The 19,132-nt window shown below is 37.6% G+C and overlaps 2 protein-coding genes across 7 annotated transcripts in view; both read left to right on the top strand.

Annotated features, from left to right (window-relative positions):
* Window positions 1–9,298, top strand: part of porb (P450 (cytochrome) oxidoreductase b) — a 38,277-nt gene extending 28,979 nt beyond the window's left edge. Inside the window, exons 10-16 of the mRNA XM_016506783.1 lie at window positions 783–901; window positions 1,462–1,643; window positions 2,992–3,141; window positions 4,425–4,692; window positions 6,199–6,344; window positions 8,400–8,485; window positions 8,561–9,298. Of these exons, the coding sequence (XP_016362269.1) occupies window positions 783–901; window positions 1,462–1,643; window positions 2,992–3,141; window positions 4,425–4,692; window positions 6,199–6,344; window positions 8,400–8,485; window positions 8,561–8,705 (1,096 nt within the window). The 3' untranslated portion in view covers window positions 8,706–9,298. The remainder of the gene's footprint in view (window positions 1–782; window positions 902–1,461; window positions 1,644–2,991; window positions 3,142–4,424; window positions 4,693–6,198; window positions 6,345–8,399; window positions 8,486–8,560) is intronic.
* A 6,752-nt stretch (window positions 9,299–16,050) lies between these two features.
* The window catches only part of LOC107703972 (RNA-binding protein FUS-like), an 11,069-nt gene continuing 7,987 nt past the window's right edge, over window positions 16,051–19,132 (top strand). For 2 of the 6 annotated variants that reach the window (XM_016506785.1, XM_016506787.1), the window contains exons 1-7: window positions 16,059–16,296; window positions 16,693–16,726; window positions 16,907–16,949; window positions 17,035–17,095; window positions 17,172–17,262; window positions 18,149–18,282; window positions 18,415–18,544. In XM_016506785.1, the coding sequence (XP_016362271.1) occupies window positions 16,287–16,296; window positions 16,693–16,726; window positions 16,907–16,949; window positions 17,035–17,095; window positions 17,172–17,262; window positions 18,149–18,282; window positions 18,415–18,544 (503 nt within the window). In that variant the 5' untranslated portion in view covers window positions 16,059–16,286. Of the gene's footprint in view, window positions 16,297–16,692; window positions 16,727–16,906; window positions 16,950–17,034; window positions 17,096–17,171; window positions 17,263–18,148; window positions 18,283–18,414; window positions 18,545–19,132 lie in introns of all 6 variants that reach the window. The other 4 variants (XM_016506789.1, XM_016506786.1, XM_016506784.1 and 1 more) reach the window with 4 other exon arrangements.

The raw sequence follows: 19,132 nt of genomic DNA on the forward strand, positions 1-19,132 counted from the left end.
TATAGCCTTTGTGTATATATTTAAAGATGTGCATCTTTAAGCATGACAGTTGAAATGAAATGGTAACACTTTAAAATAAGAGTCCATTTGTAGCATTAAGATTAGTGAAAGCTGTGTAAGTATTGTTTCTTCTTAGAGTGCGCTAATTTCAACATTTACTATTACTATTATTATTATTTTTTTTTACTACTACTACTAGTATGGTTCAGTACTGTTTTTGTTAATAAAGCACTATTTTAGTTATTTTTACTATTTTTGTTCAGTATCAATTTTAAAACTATTGGTTAATTAATCGGTATCGGCCAGTGTGGTCCAACCTAGCTATCGGTATCGGCAAAATCCACTCGGTAAAATTCAGTTAATGACGTAATCAAACAGACGACGAACAGTATTAACAGCAATGATTATATTATTATATTATTATCCTTATTCCCAATACCTAAACTTAAAAACTACCTTACTAACTATTAATAAGCAGTAATAATTAGTAGTTTATTGAGGCAGAAGTCATAGTTAATAGTTAGTTAATAGTGAGAAATGGTCCCCAAAATAAAGTGTGACCAAAAATATAAATGGATAAAAGAATATAAAAGGTCCATTTAAATGGACCTTTGGTATCTTTATTGATTTTTGAAAAGATGGATAAGAATGACCATTCACTTTTAACTGCATTAAAAAAATTTAACACAAAATATTATTTTTCAAATGAAGCCTTGTTTATACATCGGTTTTAATTCCTTTTAAACGGCTTACTATTTGCTAGTGTTCAAATGTGTGTGCAGGTATGACTCAGGAGACCATGTGGCTGTGTATCCCATCAATGACAGCGTCATAGTCAACAGGATCGGTGAGGTCCTCGGTGTGGACCTTGACACGGTCATCTCGCTCAACAACCTCGACGGTATGACACGAACCCTTCAGCGCTCAGTCATGTCTGGCCAGTGGTCAGGATTACTAAAGCTGTGTCGCTGAAATATATTTCTGTCATGACAACTCTCGGAGGGATTGGCATGGTAATGCACATGACAATGTTAATGTATTTGGTCTTGGCGGAATAGATCTGCTACGCTGCTGTTGCGGCAGAGCAAGTATCGAGACTTGCTACTACCAATACATCCACAACATGCTGCTGTGAGCATGTAAGAAATACTGCTGCTGCACATATAACATACATGAAATAACCCCCATATAGCATACATGAATCACCCCGTAGCAGATCTATACAGGTGGAGCTGGGGAAGGTGGAGGGTTTCTGAAGAACGCTGCACTGCTACTGAAAGCACTAGTCATATATTTGAATGTTGAGCAGCGAGCTCATTGGCTACCGATACAGGAGAGAACCAATCAGCTGAGCCGTGTGATAATGATGTCATTAAGTCAGATTGAGTTAGACCTATCGGACTGCGCCATCTAGAGTTTCATGCCAGAACTCTGTATTTGTGTGCGTGTGTTTCCTTTCAGAGGAGTCCAATAAGAAGCATCCGTTCCCCTGTCCCAGCACGTACCGCACCGCTCTGACACACTATCTGGACATCACCAATCCTCCGCGCACAAACGTGCTTTATGAACTGGCACAGTACGCCACCGAGCCCAAAGAGCAGGAGAACGTGAGGAAGATGGCCTCCTCCTCGCCCGAGGGCAAAGTAAGATCACCCGCACTACTGCAAAGCTCAAGCCATTTATTAATATAAACTACACTCAGTGATTTAGGATCATACTGTGATATAATGACAATAGTAGAGCTGCAGTGTAACCAATAGTAGTATTTTTACTAATAGTGTTAGTGGTAGTATTAATGTGTGTGTGATACTGTTACTGAGGCCTAGTGTTTTCACAACATTAGAATTACTAACTTTGATACCTTGAAAAATGTGACCCTGCAGCACAAAAGCAGTGTTAAGTCGCTGGGGTATATTTGTAGCAATAGCCAACAATACATTGTATGGGTCAAAATTATACATTTTTCTTTTATGCCAAAAATCATTAGGATATTAAGTAAAGATCATGTTCCATGAAGATATTTTGTAAATGTCCTACCGTAAATATATCAAAACTTAGTTTTTGATTAGTAATATGCATTGCTAAGAACTTCATTTGAACAACTTTAAAGATGATTTCTCAATATTCAGATTTTTTTTGCACCCGCAGATTCCAGATTTTCAAATAGTTGCATCTCGACCAAATATTGTCCTATCCTAACAAACCATACATCAATGGAAAGCTTATTTATTCAGCTTTCAGGTGATGTATAAATCTCAATTTTGATACCACAGGGAAAAACTGCCACAACCTTAAGCGCATAAAATGTTAGATTTTTATTAAAAGATAAATATAACACGAGAGTGAGGTATATTTCTACAATGATGAAACTTCTCGAGGTGGTAAAACACTTGTGGCACAACAATGCAGCATGACACGACAAATAACTGCATGATATGGGGAAAAAGTCTTAATTGCAATTTTTCTGGTTAAAAAGGTGTGTTGTGCTTGTTTTAGGGCTGCACTGTTTGGACAAAAATGTTGCACTTATATATCAGTATGACTAATGATAATTATTATGATTATTATTATCACTAAGAAATATTAAACAAAAATAGGAAATATTACTTTTGCAGTAACACTATTTAAATACAATTTTAATATTTAATAAAATAAAACTTATAAAAAAATGAAATTTAATTGTAGTGATTAATAATAATAATAATATTGTTGACAGTTGGTGCTTAAAAAGGAAACTAAAACATCAATAAAACAGCAATGGAGTTTTTATCTTTCAATGCAACTCAATATTGTGTAAATACTAAATACCTTGTTAAAAGTTTTAGTAAATATCATTTTATGAAAAGTGACAAATGTTTGTGTGAATGGGACCATAGGAACGTGTGGTTTTGATTGGATGTCTCGAGGCAGATGAGGGTGTGAGTTAAACTGTAGTTCTGCTGCTGTGTGAAAGCTGGCAGTATTCCTGACGTGGTCTTTCTCATCTCTCAGGCACTGTACCAGAGCTGGGTGCTGGACTCGTGCAGGAATATTTTGGCTATTCTGGAGGATTTGCCGTCTCTGCGGCCGCCCATCGATCACCTGTGTGAGCTCCTGCCTCGACTGCAGGCCCGCTACTACTCCATCGCTTCCTCCTCGAAGGTCAGAGACAGTTTACTTTAGTGTTAAAGATGGAAAGTGTTGGTATTTGTTTTCTACAAATGATGATAATTCACTAGTGAGTTATATTTCACTTGTTGAGCTTCAGGGATGATTCCTCCATACAGAGAGTGCATGACTTCTGTTAAACATCCCGTCACTTTGATTTATTAATAAAAAAGTAATTAAATGAATTTGCTCTTTTGCACGGATGAATCTGTTTGAGGCATGTTGGTGGACCCAGTCTATATTTGAGACATTAAATCAAGTAAAATTTGAGTTTGAAAACTTTTGACTGGTAGTATATATATTAAGCCGAAAACCAAATACGGGGAAAACATATGGAACAATAAAAATGTTCATAAATGTTCACTTCGATTAGTTTGCTCAAACATGTTGCCAAATAATCTGAACCTTCACATTCTTTGTCTATGCCAAAAAAAGGTAAGAAGAAATGTTTTCAGTGGACTTTCAAAATTCGCTTTGCTTGAGAAAACATGAAAATATACGATTTTTATTTTTTATTTTTCATTTGATTTAGTCAAGTTCATTTTGCATCAAATACAACGTGATTTTTAATAATCAAGATCTGGCAGTTACAGCAAATTTGTGGAGCCGTTCATCCAAATCACTCCGTAACTGGCTCAGATTTGCAGAAAATTATCTTCATTTGGCAAATAAAAAATAAAATGTTGGGGATTCATACGTAAATGTCAATTATATAAGCTTTGTGTGACACCTCAAATGGCAAGGGAATTTATGTTAGTGATAAAGGGAGTAATTATTGACAGAATGTTCATTTTTGGGTGAACTATCCCTTTAATATTCATCGAGTCCCTGAACTCATTCTCTCAGATGATTTGGGTATATTCAGACAGGGTTGCCAGTTCTGCGTAACAAAACTGAACTGAACTGCAACTCAGAACTAGCCCAATCATGGCCAAAACTAGCTCAGTTCGCATTCTGGGGCAATTTAGCTATCAAAATCACTTTCCCGGGGGACAAGTCGTTTCGCTTCAACCTGCAAACTAAAAAACAACCTGCAGTAACAGTATAAAAGTAGCACAATTCAGCGGGAAAACTGCAGACTTGGCAACCCTGTATGCAGCGCATTAGCATGCTTATATGGACTGAACACCCCTGGTAAAAATGATCAAATCACATCTCTGTGCAGTTTAATAAATGCACAAGGCCACATTGCAATTTAGGTTTTTATTTCAATGAATCCATTCAGTCAATGAATTTACCATTAACATTAAATAAGTGGTGTTTGCTGCCTGTGACAGGTTCATCCCAACAGCATCCACATCTGTGCTGTAGTGGTGGAGTACGAGACCAAGACGGGCCGGGTCAACAAAGGAGTCGCCACTAACTGGCTGAAGAGCAAGATGCCAACGGACAACGGACACAAGGCCTCGGTGCCCATGTACATCCGAAAGTCTCAGTTCCGCCTGCCTTTCAAGTCCACAAACCCGGTTATCATGGTCGGCCCGGGCACTGGCATCGCCCCCTTCATGGGCTTCGTTCAGGAGCGCGGCTGGCTCAAAGAACAAGGTAGGACTTCTGCTGTTATGTGCTTCCTCGGTTTCAACACTTGTCAGGATTTCATGAGTATCACAATCACACGAGGAGGAGGCTGAGCCGTTCTGTAAATGTATTCAAAATAAAGAACAAATTGATGGCATTGAACTTTTATTCTGATCCATTTACTTCCTATGTGCATAGATCAGATGCATATAATGTAAAGCATTTATACACTGTAGGAATGTTAGAGGCGACATAACAGTGGAAAGGCTCATTATTAGACTGACCAATCACAATTGATTTTCAAATTATGCAATATCATTCCAAAATACAGCTGCAAAAGCAGAAGTGATGCTAAATAATTTGCATCATTCACCACAATCTTACTATATTTCATGATAATTATATATGTAATGATATACTTATTTTTGCTGTATTGCAATGTCACAATTATACATTCTTCACAATAGTAGCCGAATAATGAGGGAAAAGTTTTAAGAATTGATTACAAGCAATAGTACAAATACAATAGAACATAAGTTCTATTTGTGAACACAAATATTCACCAAACCAGGCATTTTGCCAAAACTTTAGTGTATTTGACTGTTTAAAGGAATAGTTCAACCATAAATGAAAATTTGCTGAAAATGTGCTCACCCTCGGGCCATCCAAGATGTAGTTGAGTTTGTTTTTTCATCAGATTTGGAGAAATGTAGCATTGCATCAGTGTCTCAGCATTGGATGCTCTGCAGTGAATGGGTGCCGTCAGAATGAGAGTCCAAACAGCTGATAAAAACATTACAATAATCCACAGCACTCCAGTCCATCAGTTAACATCTGGAGAAGACAAAAGAAACAAACTCCATCAAGACATTTTTAACTTCAAACCATTGCTTCCAACTAAAATCTGAGTCCTCGATCCATAATAAGACCTCCTCCAGTGAAAAAGTCATCTTGTCTGAATCAGGAGAGAAATCTGCACAGATCAATTACAAGCAAAAACGGTCGAAAACGTTGATGTGGCTGGATTTTGATGTGAGAGACAACAGGAGATGGACTTTTTAACTGGAGGAAGCGTTATTGTTGCTTAATTTAGTTGTTTGAACTCTCATTCTGACGGCACCCATTCACTGCAGTGGATCCATTGGTGAGCAAGTGATGCAATGCTACATTTCTCGAGATCTGATGAAGAAACAAACTCATCTACATCTTGGATGGTCTGCAGGTGAGTACATTTTCAGCAAATTCACATTTTTTGGGTGAACTATTCCTTTAAGCACATTAAACCATGAAAAAGATTGATTGAGTACTCGTGCTGCGTGACGGTCCGCTTTCTCTGCATGCGCTTTGGGTGTATCGAAAACTGTCAGAGCAGCATGCAAGTAACGAAATTAATTCTCTATCGCTTCTTATTGCATTTATGTTCATCTATATATCTCCCACCATTATTCCAGTCATTATCCAGAGGTCAGTATCACAATAGTGTTTCAACAAGCCAACCGTCGTGCAATTAGTATCTTGATTTTCCATTTGTAGGTAAGGAAGTTGGAGAGACAGTGTTGTACTATGGCTGCCGTCACAAGAACGAAGACTTCCTGTACCAAGAAGAACTGGAGGAGTTTGAGAAGACTGGAGTCCTGACGGCGCTCAATGTAGCTTTCTCCAGAGACCAGGCAGAGAAGGTAGCACACATGCTAGGCTACACGTCTAGTTCCCTTTGGCCCACAATCAAAAATCTCTCCCTAAAATATCTTTGGTAATAGTTTTCCTAATTTAGAGCCAAAAAGGTAATCAGCACATCCTCTCTGTACCATATAACAGAAATATTAGTCAAAAACTGTGAAAGGCATGGCACTCGTGAATCTCTGAATGAACCACAGGCCTGTTTTATAAATTGTGTTTAAACTAAGGCTGTCAAGTAATAAAAATTTAAATCTAATTAATTACATGATGTCAATTAATTAATCTAATTAACTGCAATTACCCACAAAAGGTTATTTAAAGCCATTAATGTGTTAAATAAAAAAATATTGAATAGACAAAAAGTAGCTTTAGAAAGAATGTTTTGACATTTGTTCAACATAAGTGCCACTTCAGATGCTTAAGTTATGGTCACATTGTAGCCTTAAAAAATAATAATGAATTAATAAATTATGTATGTTTACACAGACGGCATGAATGCTTTTACACTGCAATCAGAATTATATAAACAATGCTATGAGATTAATGGCTTTTAAATGGAAATTAATGGGTTTAAAAAATGAATATTGAAATATAAAATTATTTTTTTTAATGAAAATATACTCTAGATATGAAACTAAATCCAGCAGTAGATGGCGACAAGTCACATGCTGCGTCCCAATTCGCCTACTTATACTATGCCCTAAAAGTACTCTTTGAGTACTCTTTTTATGAAGAAAAAGTACATACTTTTGAGTATGTAGAAGAATAGTAGGCAAGCTTTGGCACATACTACTTCGTCATAACTGCGTCTTTAACAGACGCTCTGTTGCTTAGTTACGTAAATCCTGTCACCATTTAAACTGCCGTCAATCATCTTGTCAAAGTTAACATTATCCATATTTAATTTAATTTAATTTCCTACTGTATTGGAGAGAAGTGACGAGGCACGTTGATCTGCCAGTCGCGAGTCTATCATGCCGAGAACTCTGCTCATGTGTTTGCATAACGATGCATTTAATAGTTAATGACCAAACATATCATTATAAAGTTCACAGTGTTGCTGCAGATGAAATGTAACGCGGATAACATTAAATAAATATTTTTTCAATAGGTTAGATATTGATTATTTATCACTCAATCACTATTCATCACATGGCGTATCCGCCATGTTTGTAGTTTTTTTTTTAACAATTTTCATGCGTGTTTGTAGTTCTAATCGAATCCTCGTCCACCGCGCAATGTGTTGTGGGCAATATTAGCCGTTAGAGTATGCACGGATCTGCACTTCGAATTTCTACCGGAAGTAGAAAACCATCCAGGTACCTTTGGAATACTCATTTCAACATACTACGATTTGGCACATACTAATTCTAATTTCAAATACTATTTAGGATGGATAGTATGCGAATTGGGATTCAGCAAAACTGTCTTAATGAGTGAGTCGATGAATCATTCATTCAGCCGATTCATTCAAACCGCAGATTCAGAACACATTCGGAAACAAAGCAAGTGACTCTTTATGAATGAGTCACTGAATCATTGAATCATTCATTACTGATTTAGTAATGAAACACCGCTGATTACAAGCTGATGCTCAACAGTTTTGCTGTGACTTTGAATGGAACTACTTTCATCTATGAAACTGAGCGAAAACAGACAAAATTGACCATGTGTCTAAAATGTAGGACAATATTAACGTCTTGTTTATTTAACTATTATACAAAATCAATATGCAATTGTGCAGATATTGGGGAAAACAGCACTCTTGCTGGTGTGATATTGCTAATCTATATCATATGACATAAATATAAGAGGGTCATTTTTGCCCTCATATCATGAATTTTAGTCATATAACTGCATTTTAATAGACTCCATCACACAGTCAGTCGTCCTGCATCATGTTCATACGCAGCTGCATCAGTGTAAGATGATATACAGGTCTGGACGGGTGCATTAATCATACTTTTTCACAGAAATGAACATGTTAAATCAACAGCCCTAGGTTAAACACTACCCATTCTCTGCGTTCCTGACTTGATGTGTATTATCTCCAGGTGTACGTACAGCATCTGCTGAAGAAGAGCAAGGAGGCCGTCTGGAGACTGGTTCACACAGACAACGCTCACATCTACATCTGCGGGTGAGTAAACATCACAACACGAGACGGAGCGTCCCTGAAAACATTCTAACGGTCCCCATAATTCTCCTCCCGCAGAGACGCGCGAAACATGGCGCGGGACGTCCAGAACGCCTTCTACGAGATCGCAGAGGAGCTGGGAGGACTGAGCCGCGCTCAGGCGGTGGATTACATCAAGAAACTCATGACTAAAGGACGCTACTCGCAGGACGTCTGGAGCTAAACCAGCTCCGCTTCTGTACATTCCTGATGTGTGCTTTTATAAGGATGAGTCGAAATGTGTTCGCTATCATCGCTCAGAGAGAAACACTAACACATTACCTCATTCTAAAAAGAATTGTCACATTATGTTAGAGAAAAAAATACTGTGTAGAATCATGAACTTAACATACTAATCAAATACATATGCATGAATCTGTATAATCAAAAACACGGTCATTTTTAGTCAGTATCCAAACGGCAGACTAAATGCAGAGCTGGATTAAACGCTTCTGTGTAAGCATGAAGAGACTTTAACTCACTGTTATGGTTAGGAACTTGCTGAAAGTGGTTTTAAACATGCAAAAAATAAGATTCTTGGAGGAGCATGATGAGAAAATGACTGGTATCTTGAGTGTTTTCTGTGAAGTTGTTCACTTTCAACCATTCAGAAACATCACTTTTCCTTTTAGTTCTCTGAAGTGAAAGCATCTGAATGTCTAGATTTTTCTTGTCACGCTTCTCTGAGAGTCTTGTGTGTAAATGAGGATGAGAGAGACGAGGGAACAGATGCTGGTCTGGAAGCTCTAGTGCCTTGTAGGGCTGTCAAAAAAAAGTCGAATTTGGAATATTCGTCGAATTTAAAATAAAAATCCACAATCGAATGCAAAAACATTGCATTCGAATTTTAAATGTGCGTCAGGCAGCCTTATCAGTGACGCACGAGATGTGATGACGATGTAAGTGTCGTTGCATTTTAATGTTTTTGTTAGTCTATCCAGTTGAAGCCACTAGATGCGGCGCTGCTGTGTTGTTAATTACAAATATTGCGGGAAAAGAGAACATCAATGCGGAGAAGATCTTGTTTACATCAAAACCGAAACCAAGCCGTTCACACAGAACGCATATTTCGCGCGTTTTCTAGAGGGACATCTATCACCGTTGCACTCGCGTCTCGCACAAAAGAGCCGCATTTTTAGAAAGCCATGTAAAATGAATGTAAGTTCAACTTAACAAAAGCATATCTTGAGACTTAATGGCGGGGTTTTTTCCCATCCCACTGCAACTCGTGTTTTTAAATGAAAAATATACTCTTTGTGTAATTGGCTTTCGACCCTTTGTATTAAACTATGCATACATACATGATGCTGTTTTGTTTATAGTTGTTTAAGCAACTTAATTATAATTAGTTTTTAAACATTATGCACTTTTTTCACAGATAGTCATGTTATCTTATGCTTTGAATAAACGTGCATTAGTAATATTTTGCTTGTTGCGCCCTCTTGTGGCCTCAGGAGAGAAGCCAAATGCTTTTCTTCACCCTAACTGAAATTATGCATTTTAAATATAATTCGAATTTTGATCATATTTAAGTACAAAATTCGAATTTAGTTTTTCAGCCATTTTGACAGCCCTGCCTTATTTACTGTCGTTTGCATTAGTGGAAGACCAGCATTGCTGCTGAAAGGTTTACTATTTGGGAAGATGATAGAAATATAGAAAGTAGTATTTTTTAACATAATCAAAGTTTATATGCACCTGTTGTTTCCGATACATACAGCTGTTTAGGCATATTTGTAATGATTAAATATAACTGTAACATCACCCTTGTCTTTAGCCTGTTTCTGTTCACTTTTACCCATTCATCACTATTTTTTGCATTTCGAATAATATTAAATATCATGAACAATAACACAAAAAAAGTGAAATTTTATCATGCTAGCTTCAAAGTGGTCTCCGTTTGCCTAGATTAGATGTGTCTAGTAGTTTCATTTACACGGTTTTGACTAGCAGGTGCTGTGCTTTATGTAATGCAAGATGTTTTGTGTGTTCTTTGTTTTGTTGTAAAGGAATCACGTAATGCTAAACACTGGGAGACCGCAGACAGTTGTCATTCACTGTATTGTAGTAATAGAAAGTCAGTTAATATAAAGACTTTTAACATAAAGTATTATTTATTTAGAGTTATTTACGGAAGCCTGTTACTATGGAAGCTTATTTCCATCACAGTATAGAAAATAATCATTTAATCATATATTATTATTTAATAATAATAATAATAATTTAAAATAATAAAACTAAAAAAGGTAATTTCAACTTTTTATCTTAACAAATTTTGACTTTTTTCCCCTCAATTCTGAGTTAACTGTATATCTCGCATGTCACAGACATTCACAATTCAAGATGTAAAGTCAGAATTGCAAGATGTTAAATTTGGAATTGTGAGATATAAACTCACAAAAAAAAGCTTAAAAAGCATAAAATGTCACAATTACCTTGTTTGTTTGTTTATTCCATGAAAAAAAAAAACTTCAGAATTCAGAGGGGGAAAAAATCATAACTCTTGAGATTTAAACTCAGAATTGCGAGAACAAAAGTAAGAATTCTGTGTTTGTGTATATATATATATATATATATATATATATATTCTGCAATTATAGGTTCTGTTTTAGCAATTATTACTTTTTTATCAAAACTGAGAAAGTTGCAATTACCCCTTACCTGTTTTATTCTTGCACTCCGTGGCAGAAAAACAGAAATAATATATATTCAAATAGAATATGAATTGATTACTCTTGCCATTTTTCTTGGCTTCACAGAATATATTAAAGGACTCCTGTCCTGTAGTACTGTCCCACACCTGAAGTGGTCATATGTTCAGACTCTTTTTCAGCATTATCAAGTTTAATGAGTGGTAAATCTTCGACTAGACAAGACATTTTATCAGACATTTTACAAAGTTTGTTCAGAATGCAAACAAAATCAGTTATCTATTTTGTATGGATACCTCCACAAACAGGAATAGAAGGAAATGAAGTGGTGGATCAAATAGCGAAAACAACATTAAAACATCCAGACATAGAGTTTAATGTTCCGATGAGTAAATTATAAATAAAAGGGCAAATTAAAAAAGCGTTAAAAGATATGGCAAAGTAAATGGGATGGTGAGAATAAAGGATGACGTATATAATATTCAAAAAATAGTTGGAAATGAGAGGAGAATTTTTGGGAATAGAAAGGAAGAAAGCATAATATCTCGTCTTAGAATTGGACACACTGCACTTAATCAATCATTATAGGCTATCTAATAGGAAAACATGAGTCTGGACTTTGTGTTAAATGTGATCTTCCTGAAACAGTTGACCATATTTTAATAAAATGTAAAGGATATGATAATGAAAGATTACAATTTACAGAAGCACTTATAATGGAATTAATCGGATCTCACTTCAGAAATTGTTGCATAAAGATGCATATAGACATGCTTCACATACTATTTAAGTATCTCAAAGATACAGAGTTAATGAACAGGATTTAAAGAATTGTTTTTTTTTTTCTTTCTTTTTTTCTTTAGCTTTTTAGTTTTCCCTTAACATTTAGGGTCTTAAAGAAAGGTCTGTATCATAGTTTGGTTAAAATTTCTCAATGGTAGTGTAAAAAACTCCTTTTTTACCCTGTCACAGCTCTTTTCAGAGCAAGCCGTTTTTGTAGCATTTTCCTTTAAATGTTAATGAGCTACAGACAGGCATCTGAGATCGGCTGGATTTGAGAAAGGGGTAAACATTTAACCAGATTTAAAAAAAAACACTGGGTTGATTTTTATCATTTTAGGGTGGTTGTGTACAAACACTGCCAACACACATTTCAGTTCAAACAACTTGTAAAAGTGCATGTAGCATCCTATGACTCCTGTTGTAGGTTGTCAAGTTGAGGGGACAAATGGGTTGAAATTTGTATGCATCGATTGTGTGAGAAGGAGCGTTTCATACAAGATCTGGCAACTAGGCAACCTTGGAATTTGTTGACGTAATTATTCATGTAATGAGGTTTGGGCCGTACAAATTACGGGAGTTTTACCGGAGGCGAATGTAGCAAACATATAAAATGCGCCCAGTGGGATTTTTTTTACAGAAAGATTAAAAATACTGGAAAATATTTCAACGAGATGATAGCGGGATAGAATGGACAAATACGGGAGAATCCCAGGAAAAACAGGAGGGTTGACAGGTATGGGTTAATCAGGCCAATAAGAGGCTATTAATGAACTCTTCCGTTGTACTAAACAAATGCGTCATTGAAATTGTCTACAACTAATTTATAAAAAGATCAGATAAAAACCATACTGGTTATTTGGTTTATGGAGATCGCCTTCTAACAGTGACCCAAATACGGGTTATGCACAACAGACTTCCGGTTCAAGCGTTTTGCATATGCTTCGTAAATATGGCTGCGTCCGAAAGCCTATAGGCAGCTGACTTGCTGCCTTATGAGGCAATGACTTTGCAAGCAGCGTTTTTGCACGAAGGCACCTCATGAAACTGATTTCGGACAGGCTTCTGAGGCAGCGTAACGGTTTAATGATCTACAACAAAATAGAACGAGTTTTGATGATAACTAAATTCTTATTTAATTACTATAACACTGATTTCTCGCTAGAAATAACATCAAAAGTGCAAAAAGTTAGTCAGAAATATACATTTACACACAACCTGACCACCAAACGCAACTTTCAGACGCCATCTTTATCTTTTTTTAGCTCAACCGTCACGGAATGGAACGCACAGGATTGTGGGATATCAAAGACAGCAAAGGATGCATCTGTGCTGCCTGCAGAATTAGATCAGAAGAAGGTACCTCCGGAGACAGGAAGTAAAGCAGGATTTGGATTCCTTCCTGCCTTGGAATGCTGCCTCCGAAGGCAGCATTTTAGAGCTTTCGGACGCGGCCTATGAAGCTGTTTTACTCAAGATGCCTTCAAAGTAGATACAAAGATGATCAGCCTGTTACAGTGGGACTAAAACAACATGCGCAGTTGAGTAAGAAACCCTAAATGAGTCTGAAACTGCTCTTCTTACATCCAGCATTTATTTTTCTCTTCTGTTAACTCACCTTATGAGTCTCCACAGCCTCTTTCAGCTTCTGAAGCTCTTTCTCTCTTCCCCAGATAGCAAAATGACTCCGGAGCGGAGTCCACTTGCACAGCGCAACGAATCCGGAACAGATAAGGATTACGGATCCGGACCGGATCCGGTCCAGACCCTACCCTGATCCGCTAATAAAGAGGTTCATCCGAACCGGATCCGATCAGGACCCGCTGATTAACTCATCCGGCCCGGATCCGATCTGAACTCGTTCATTTAGTGGGTCTATACCTTATTTAAAACGGGTAATCTGGCCAAAACTAGCTATGTAAATACCTAAAACAGAGCCAACAATCATTATATAGACTAGACTGCTTTATAAAAGTGTAATATGTCTCCCTTTATTAATATTAATAAACCATAAAATCATTCAAAACTTGAAAAAATCTAAACTTTGCTTGGCCAGTAATAATGAAACACTGTATAAAAAGTAGGTAATTACATGAAGAAAAATAAAAAATAAAATGCAACCACAAATTGTACAAAAACATTGTTTTATTTAATAAAAACGTTACCTCTAAAAAGACAATTCAGTTCAATAACTTTGTAAAGTTCATAGTTACGAATGAATTAGTTCAATTCAGCCATAAGGAATTTTATAGCACACAAAAGTTTCATTGGAGATATAGCAGCTCTGGAGAAAACAGTGATATCATAATCCAGCTCAATTCAGCTCAAGTCTTGTCATTATGCAATAGTGTCAGTACAATCAATTCAATATTATTCTTGAATATTCAGTGTCTTTAAACCCCAGCTAAGCAAGCCAGAGGTGACAGTGGAACCCAAACTCCAGCAGGTGACTGAAACGAAGAAAACACAGCTTGGGAGAAACCAGGAGCAGTCAGCTCAGCTCTCCTCTGGATAAATGAACAAAGATGGTGTGATTATGATTTCACAGCACCTGTAATCACACAAGCACATTTTCATACAAAATTTCATGACATCTCATAGCAAAGATTACTGTTAAATGTAGGATGTAAAAGTAGGTTATTAGGCTACACGTTAAAAGCTGAAGTGTGGATCACTGTCAGTATTTGACAAACTAGTTGGCTAAATAAAGTTTAAAACTCTTTAAAAAAAATTACTCTTTTAAAAAGTAATTTAATCTTACTTTTAAAGATGAAATAGGATATCAAAGGATGATGTAGAATCAAAAACCAGGCTGGCGGGGCATATTCTGGGCGAATGACCGAACAGAGTCTGACAGTACAGCGGAGCCCCGGAGTCTGTTGCTATCAGGGGCTCTGCTGGACATTTCTCTGTGTGTCTTCCAACTGTTTCTGGTGAGTAAATGAGGATTACTAAATATATGTGTGACCCTGCAGCACAAAAGCAGTCTGAAGTCGCTGGGGTATATTTGTAGCAATAGCCAACAATACATTGTATGGGTCAAAATGATAGATTTTTCTTTTATGCCAAAAATCATTAGGATATTAAGTAAAGATCATGTTCCATGAAGATATTTTGTAAATGTCCTACTGTAAATATATCAAAACTTAATTTTTGATTAGTAATATGCATTGCTAAGAGCTTCATTTGAACAACTTTAAAGATGATTTTCTCAATATTTAGATTTTTTTGCACCCTCAGATTCCAGATTTTCAAATAGTTGTATCTCAGCCAAATATTGTCCGATCCTAACAAACCATACATCAGTGGAGAGCTTATTTATTCAGCTTTCAGATGATGCATAAATCTCAATTTCAAAAAATTGACCCTTATGACCAGGTCACATATAGAGTAGCATAGGGCAGCTTTGATTCTATTATAGATGATCCTGTATCATCGAGATTTGGTATATAGCCTAACGTTACTCGAGGTTCCATTTCACATTGTGGCTCTTCATTTAATTTTTATTTTTCTGAGTAAGTGGTGCTGAAGTTTAATACACATGATTTGCACACATTATAAGCAAAAACAAACAAAAAAACATGATCTAAACCCCCCCAAAAACTGCGCCGGCTCTGTGTAAAACAAAACAAAACAACCCCATGGGCGCATGACGTCATAATCTGTCGCCATGGAAACAGACGCTCAATTGCAATCAGTAGCAAACAAATGCGCTGATTTGTATATTAGTATATTTGATATTAGTATTCTTCACACTGCAAACTCCATATGTTTATTCAGTTATGTATAAGTAAAACCGGGATAAATCCCCTATAGATATGAAGCGCGACGCTGCATTTTACCATTAGGACCGAAGGTGTATGTGTGTGATATTAGCACTGATCTGTATAATGTTCTCTATTCGTGATCAGAGGAAAAGAGCGAAATGTGAATAACGTGAAAACTAAAGAAAGCGGACGCATCGTGTCGTGACGTCACAACGCTACTGTGGCGGTCACGTGACAGAAAAGGCGCTAAGTTGATACCACTTTCTAACAGACAGGGGTCTTCGTGCAAACACATCTTGACTAAATAGATCTCATTTCACTACGCTTCGCGTTTTCTCTATTATTAGTTCCTCCATAGATTATGCGTGATAAACTTTGCTGCTCTATTTATGTTGTTATAAGCGCCAGATAAACGGATGCATCCTCGCGCTCCCGCTAAGTAGACGGTACGGTCCGGCCTCGGGTCAAAGTTCATAAGAAGTGTGCAGTGCGTGTTCCGCTCGGGCCGGGTTTTTAATTTGTTTATTTTGGAACAGGTGGTCATTTCATTTTATTTCCGTCAGAAAGATGGCCTCAGGTAAAGCTATGTGCTGTACTGTAGCCCATCACGCAGTAATTGTTCGTTATTCGTTCTGTTTAGTTTGAAAGTTGATTAGCGCAGCGCGCTTAGCATTAACGTTAGCGGCTAAACTGACGACGCGGGGTTTTCCAGGGTTTGAAGATAAAACCACACTCACGACAGAACAACAACAACATAAGGCGGTTAAATTATGTTTAATTGTGTTTAATTCTTCAAAACGAGCTGTTTGGATATGTAAATCTACGGGGATGAGCGTTTAGCGACCGTGTTTATAGTACGGCGTGGTGTGATTGTTAGCTTAGCATTACTGCTGATTACATTGACGCTTTTAAAACGGCGCTGTGCTGTTTACACTTCATATATTCTGATTAAATTGTTTATTTCTGTTTGCAGATTCAGGCTACGGCCAGCCTGGCGCTCAACAAAGGTAACTAAGTGACCAATTATAATCTATATACGTTACGTAAAAAATAATGGATGTAAATATCTATTACTATGTTAATATCCTGGTACAAAAATGCAGTGCCACTTTTTTGTTGTTGTTGCAATTTTAGCCCATTTGTTTCAAGATGTGTAATTTTTCTACCTCCCTTTTTTAATTGTGCAGCTTTGGCTCTTTAGCTGGGTCCCAGGGCTATCAAGCTGGACAGGTAATGCTGTATTATATTGCTGTTGTTAATGTGCATCATTATAGTGTTGGTTGTCTTTTTTAGTGATGGTTCTTTTTCTCTCCAGCAGGGTAATGGCAGCAGCTCTTACGGTGGACAGAGTTACGCTGGTTATGGACAGACTGGAGGTATGTGGTCGATAAATGGTTTATTGAATGCGTCTGTTAATGATGGGTGCTGTGTAACTGGTGTGTTCTCCTGAAGGAGAGAGCTACGGCCAGTCGTCTCAGGGCTACGGTCAGCAGCAGCAGAGCATTGACAGCTACGGACAGCAGGCGTCCGAATCCTCGTCCAGGTAAGAGATTTGACTCTTAAAGCAGCACTCTGTAACTTTTGGGGCTCTAGCGGTTAATAAACAGAACTGCACCCATCCCGCGGAAGAGCATTCCAACCGGAGCTACTTCTCTAAGTTTATGTCTCTGGCGATTCACGCAGGTATGTGTTCCTCCGCAGCGGTGACGACCCGACCAGGCTACAATAGTCCAAATATAAGTACTTATTGTAAGTGTACCATAGTGATTCGGAATAAGACAAAAATGCAGTTTGGAAGATGAATTCATGATGTGCTCGCTCATTATACAGAGAAAAAGTTACATAGTGCTGCTTTAACTTTAAAATGAGAACCATTACACACTTGATCCTTATGCTCTAATTTGTGAGTAGGCCCAAATTTGCATTATTTTAATTTTTTTTTGTGGGACAGAACACAAACTTCATGCTGCAGAATATAAACTGCTTAAACACTGGATTCAGTCAGTCTTTGTGTCTGTCAATGCGTTTAACTTTCATCACAGTCACGTTCTAACAGTATTTGTTCAGCAATCAAAATATTACCAGCAGATGTTAAAATTGATATTATATATGTTTTAACCCTTTAAGAGCTCATGTGAGTGTGTTGCCGTTTGTCTAACAACAGTGTAGAGTGTTGGTTCATGAAAATGAGATTCTGCTCCTGATTGGCCATGTTTCTGCAGAGTTTAGCTTCAACCCTATGTGTGAGAGAGAACTGTTTAATATGAAATATGTAGACCGTGTTGTCCCTTGCATGGTGTGGGACCCTGAAGTCGCAACCACCACAAGGCGATTCGGCTGCTGTCAGCAGGACCAGCAAACAGTCAACAAAGATGATGCACCCACCCCTAATTATTAAACCTCTTCACCTCCATTCTGTCTCACTGCAGTTATGGTGATAAGTCGTATGGGCAGCAGCGATCTTATGGACAGCCGTCAGGAGGAGGTGCTGGTGGGGAAGCGTTAGGCCAGTCCGGTGGCTCATACGGGGGGTCTCAAGGTGGATATGTGCGACGCGGTGATGGTAATTCTTTAATTTACTGCTGCATATCTTGCATAGACTTTGATTCAAACTTTTTTTTTTTTCCTCTGATTTTGTTTGTGTCTTAACGTTTGGCAAATTAATCTCAAAACGAGTCCCTCCCCCTCTCTTCAGGTGATACCCGGAGGCATGGTGATGACAGTGGCTCGGACAGGTCGGAGGGTTACAGGGGCAGAGGTCGTGGGGGTTATGACCGCGGAGGCTATGACAGAGGTGGCCGGGGCGGCCCACCCTCCGGTATGGGGTAAGTCTGCCCACCCCAGAAGGTATTACAGCACACTGTTAAAAAAAACAACAATGCACATAGGCCTGAAAACTGTTGACTTAAGGACTTTCCACACTGAGCGCTATGTGAAAAAGTGGGGACGAATCGCCGACGAACGGTGCTTTCACACCGAACGCGAAACGATTGTTCGCCTTCTGCCGATTCATGCATGCACGCTAGGTGGCGCCGACCAACAATGCATTTTTCCTTGTATGTATCTCGTAAATGGATTTAACATCCGCTGCTCAATATACAGCATTAAATAAAGATAAACAAGGTTCTACACCAGAAACAAACTACCTATAATGCTCACAAGAATAGGCTACATCCTAAAATATAATTATAAGTGCAATTAGCATCAAGCTACACTTGAAAATGTATGTAATTATTAATGTATTTGCTTACCCACTTTAAACCATCATCGAGTGCTTGTAATAACTTCCGATTGTGATCTATAGTTGATTTTAATTAATAAGCAGACACATGCACTTTGTATGTTTAATAACGCTACACTGCTAATATTTGTCATAAACATCCTTTATTGCTATAAAAATACCATGAGCTGCA

Source organism: Sinocyclocheilus anshuiensis, unplaced genomic scaffold (assembly GCF_001515605.1).
Source record: "Sinocyclocheilus anshuiensis isolate Anshui unplaced genomic scaffold, SAMN03320099.WGS_v1.1 scaffold1408, whole genome shotgun sequence".
Classification (NCBI taxonomy): Eukaryota; Metazoa; Chordata; class Actinopteri; order Cypriniformes; family Cyprinidae; genus Sinocyclocheilus; species Sinocyclocheilus anshuiensis.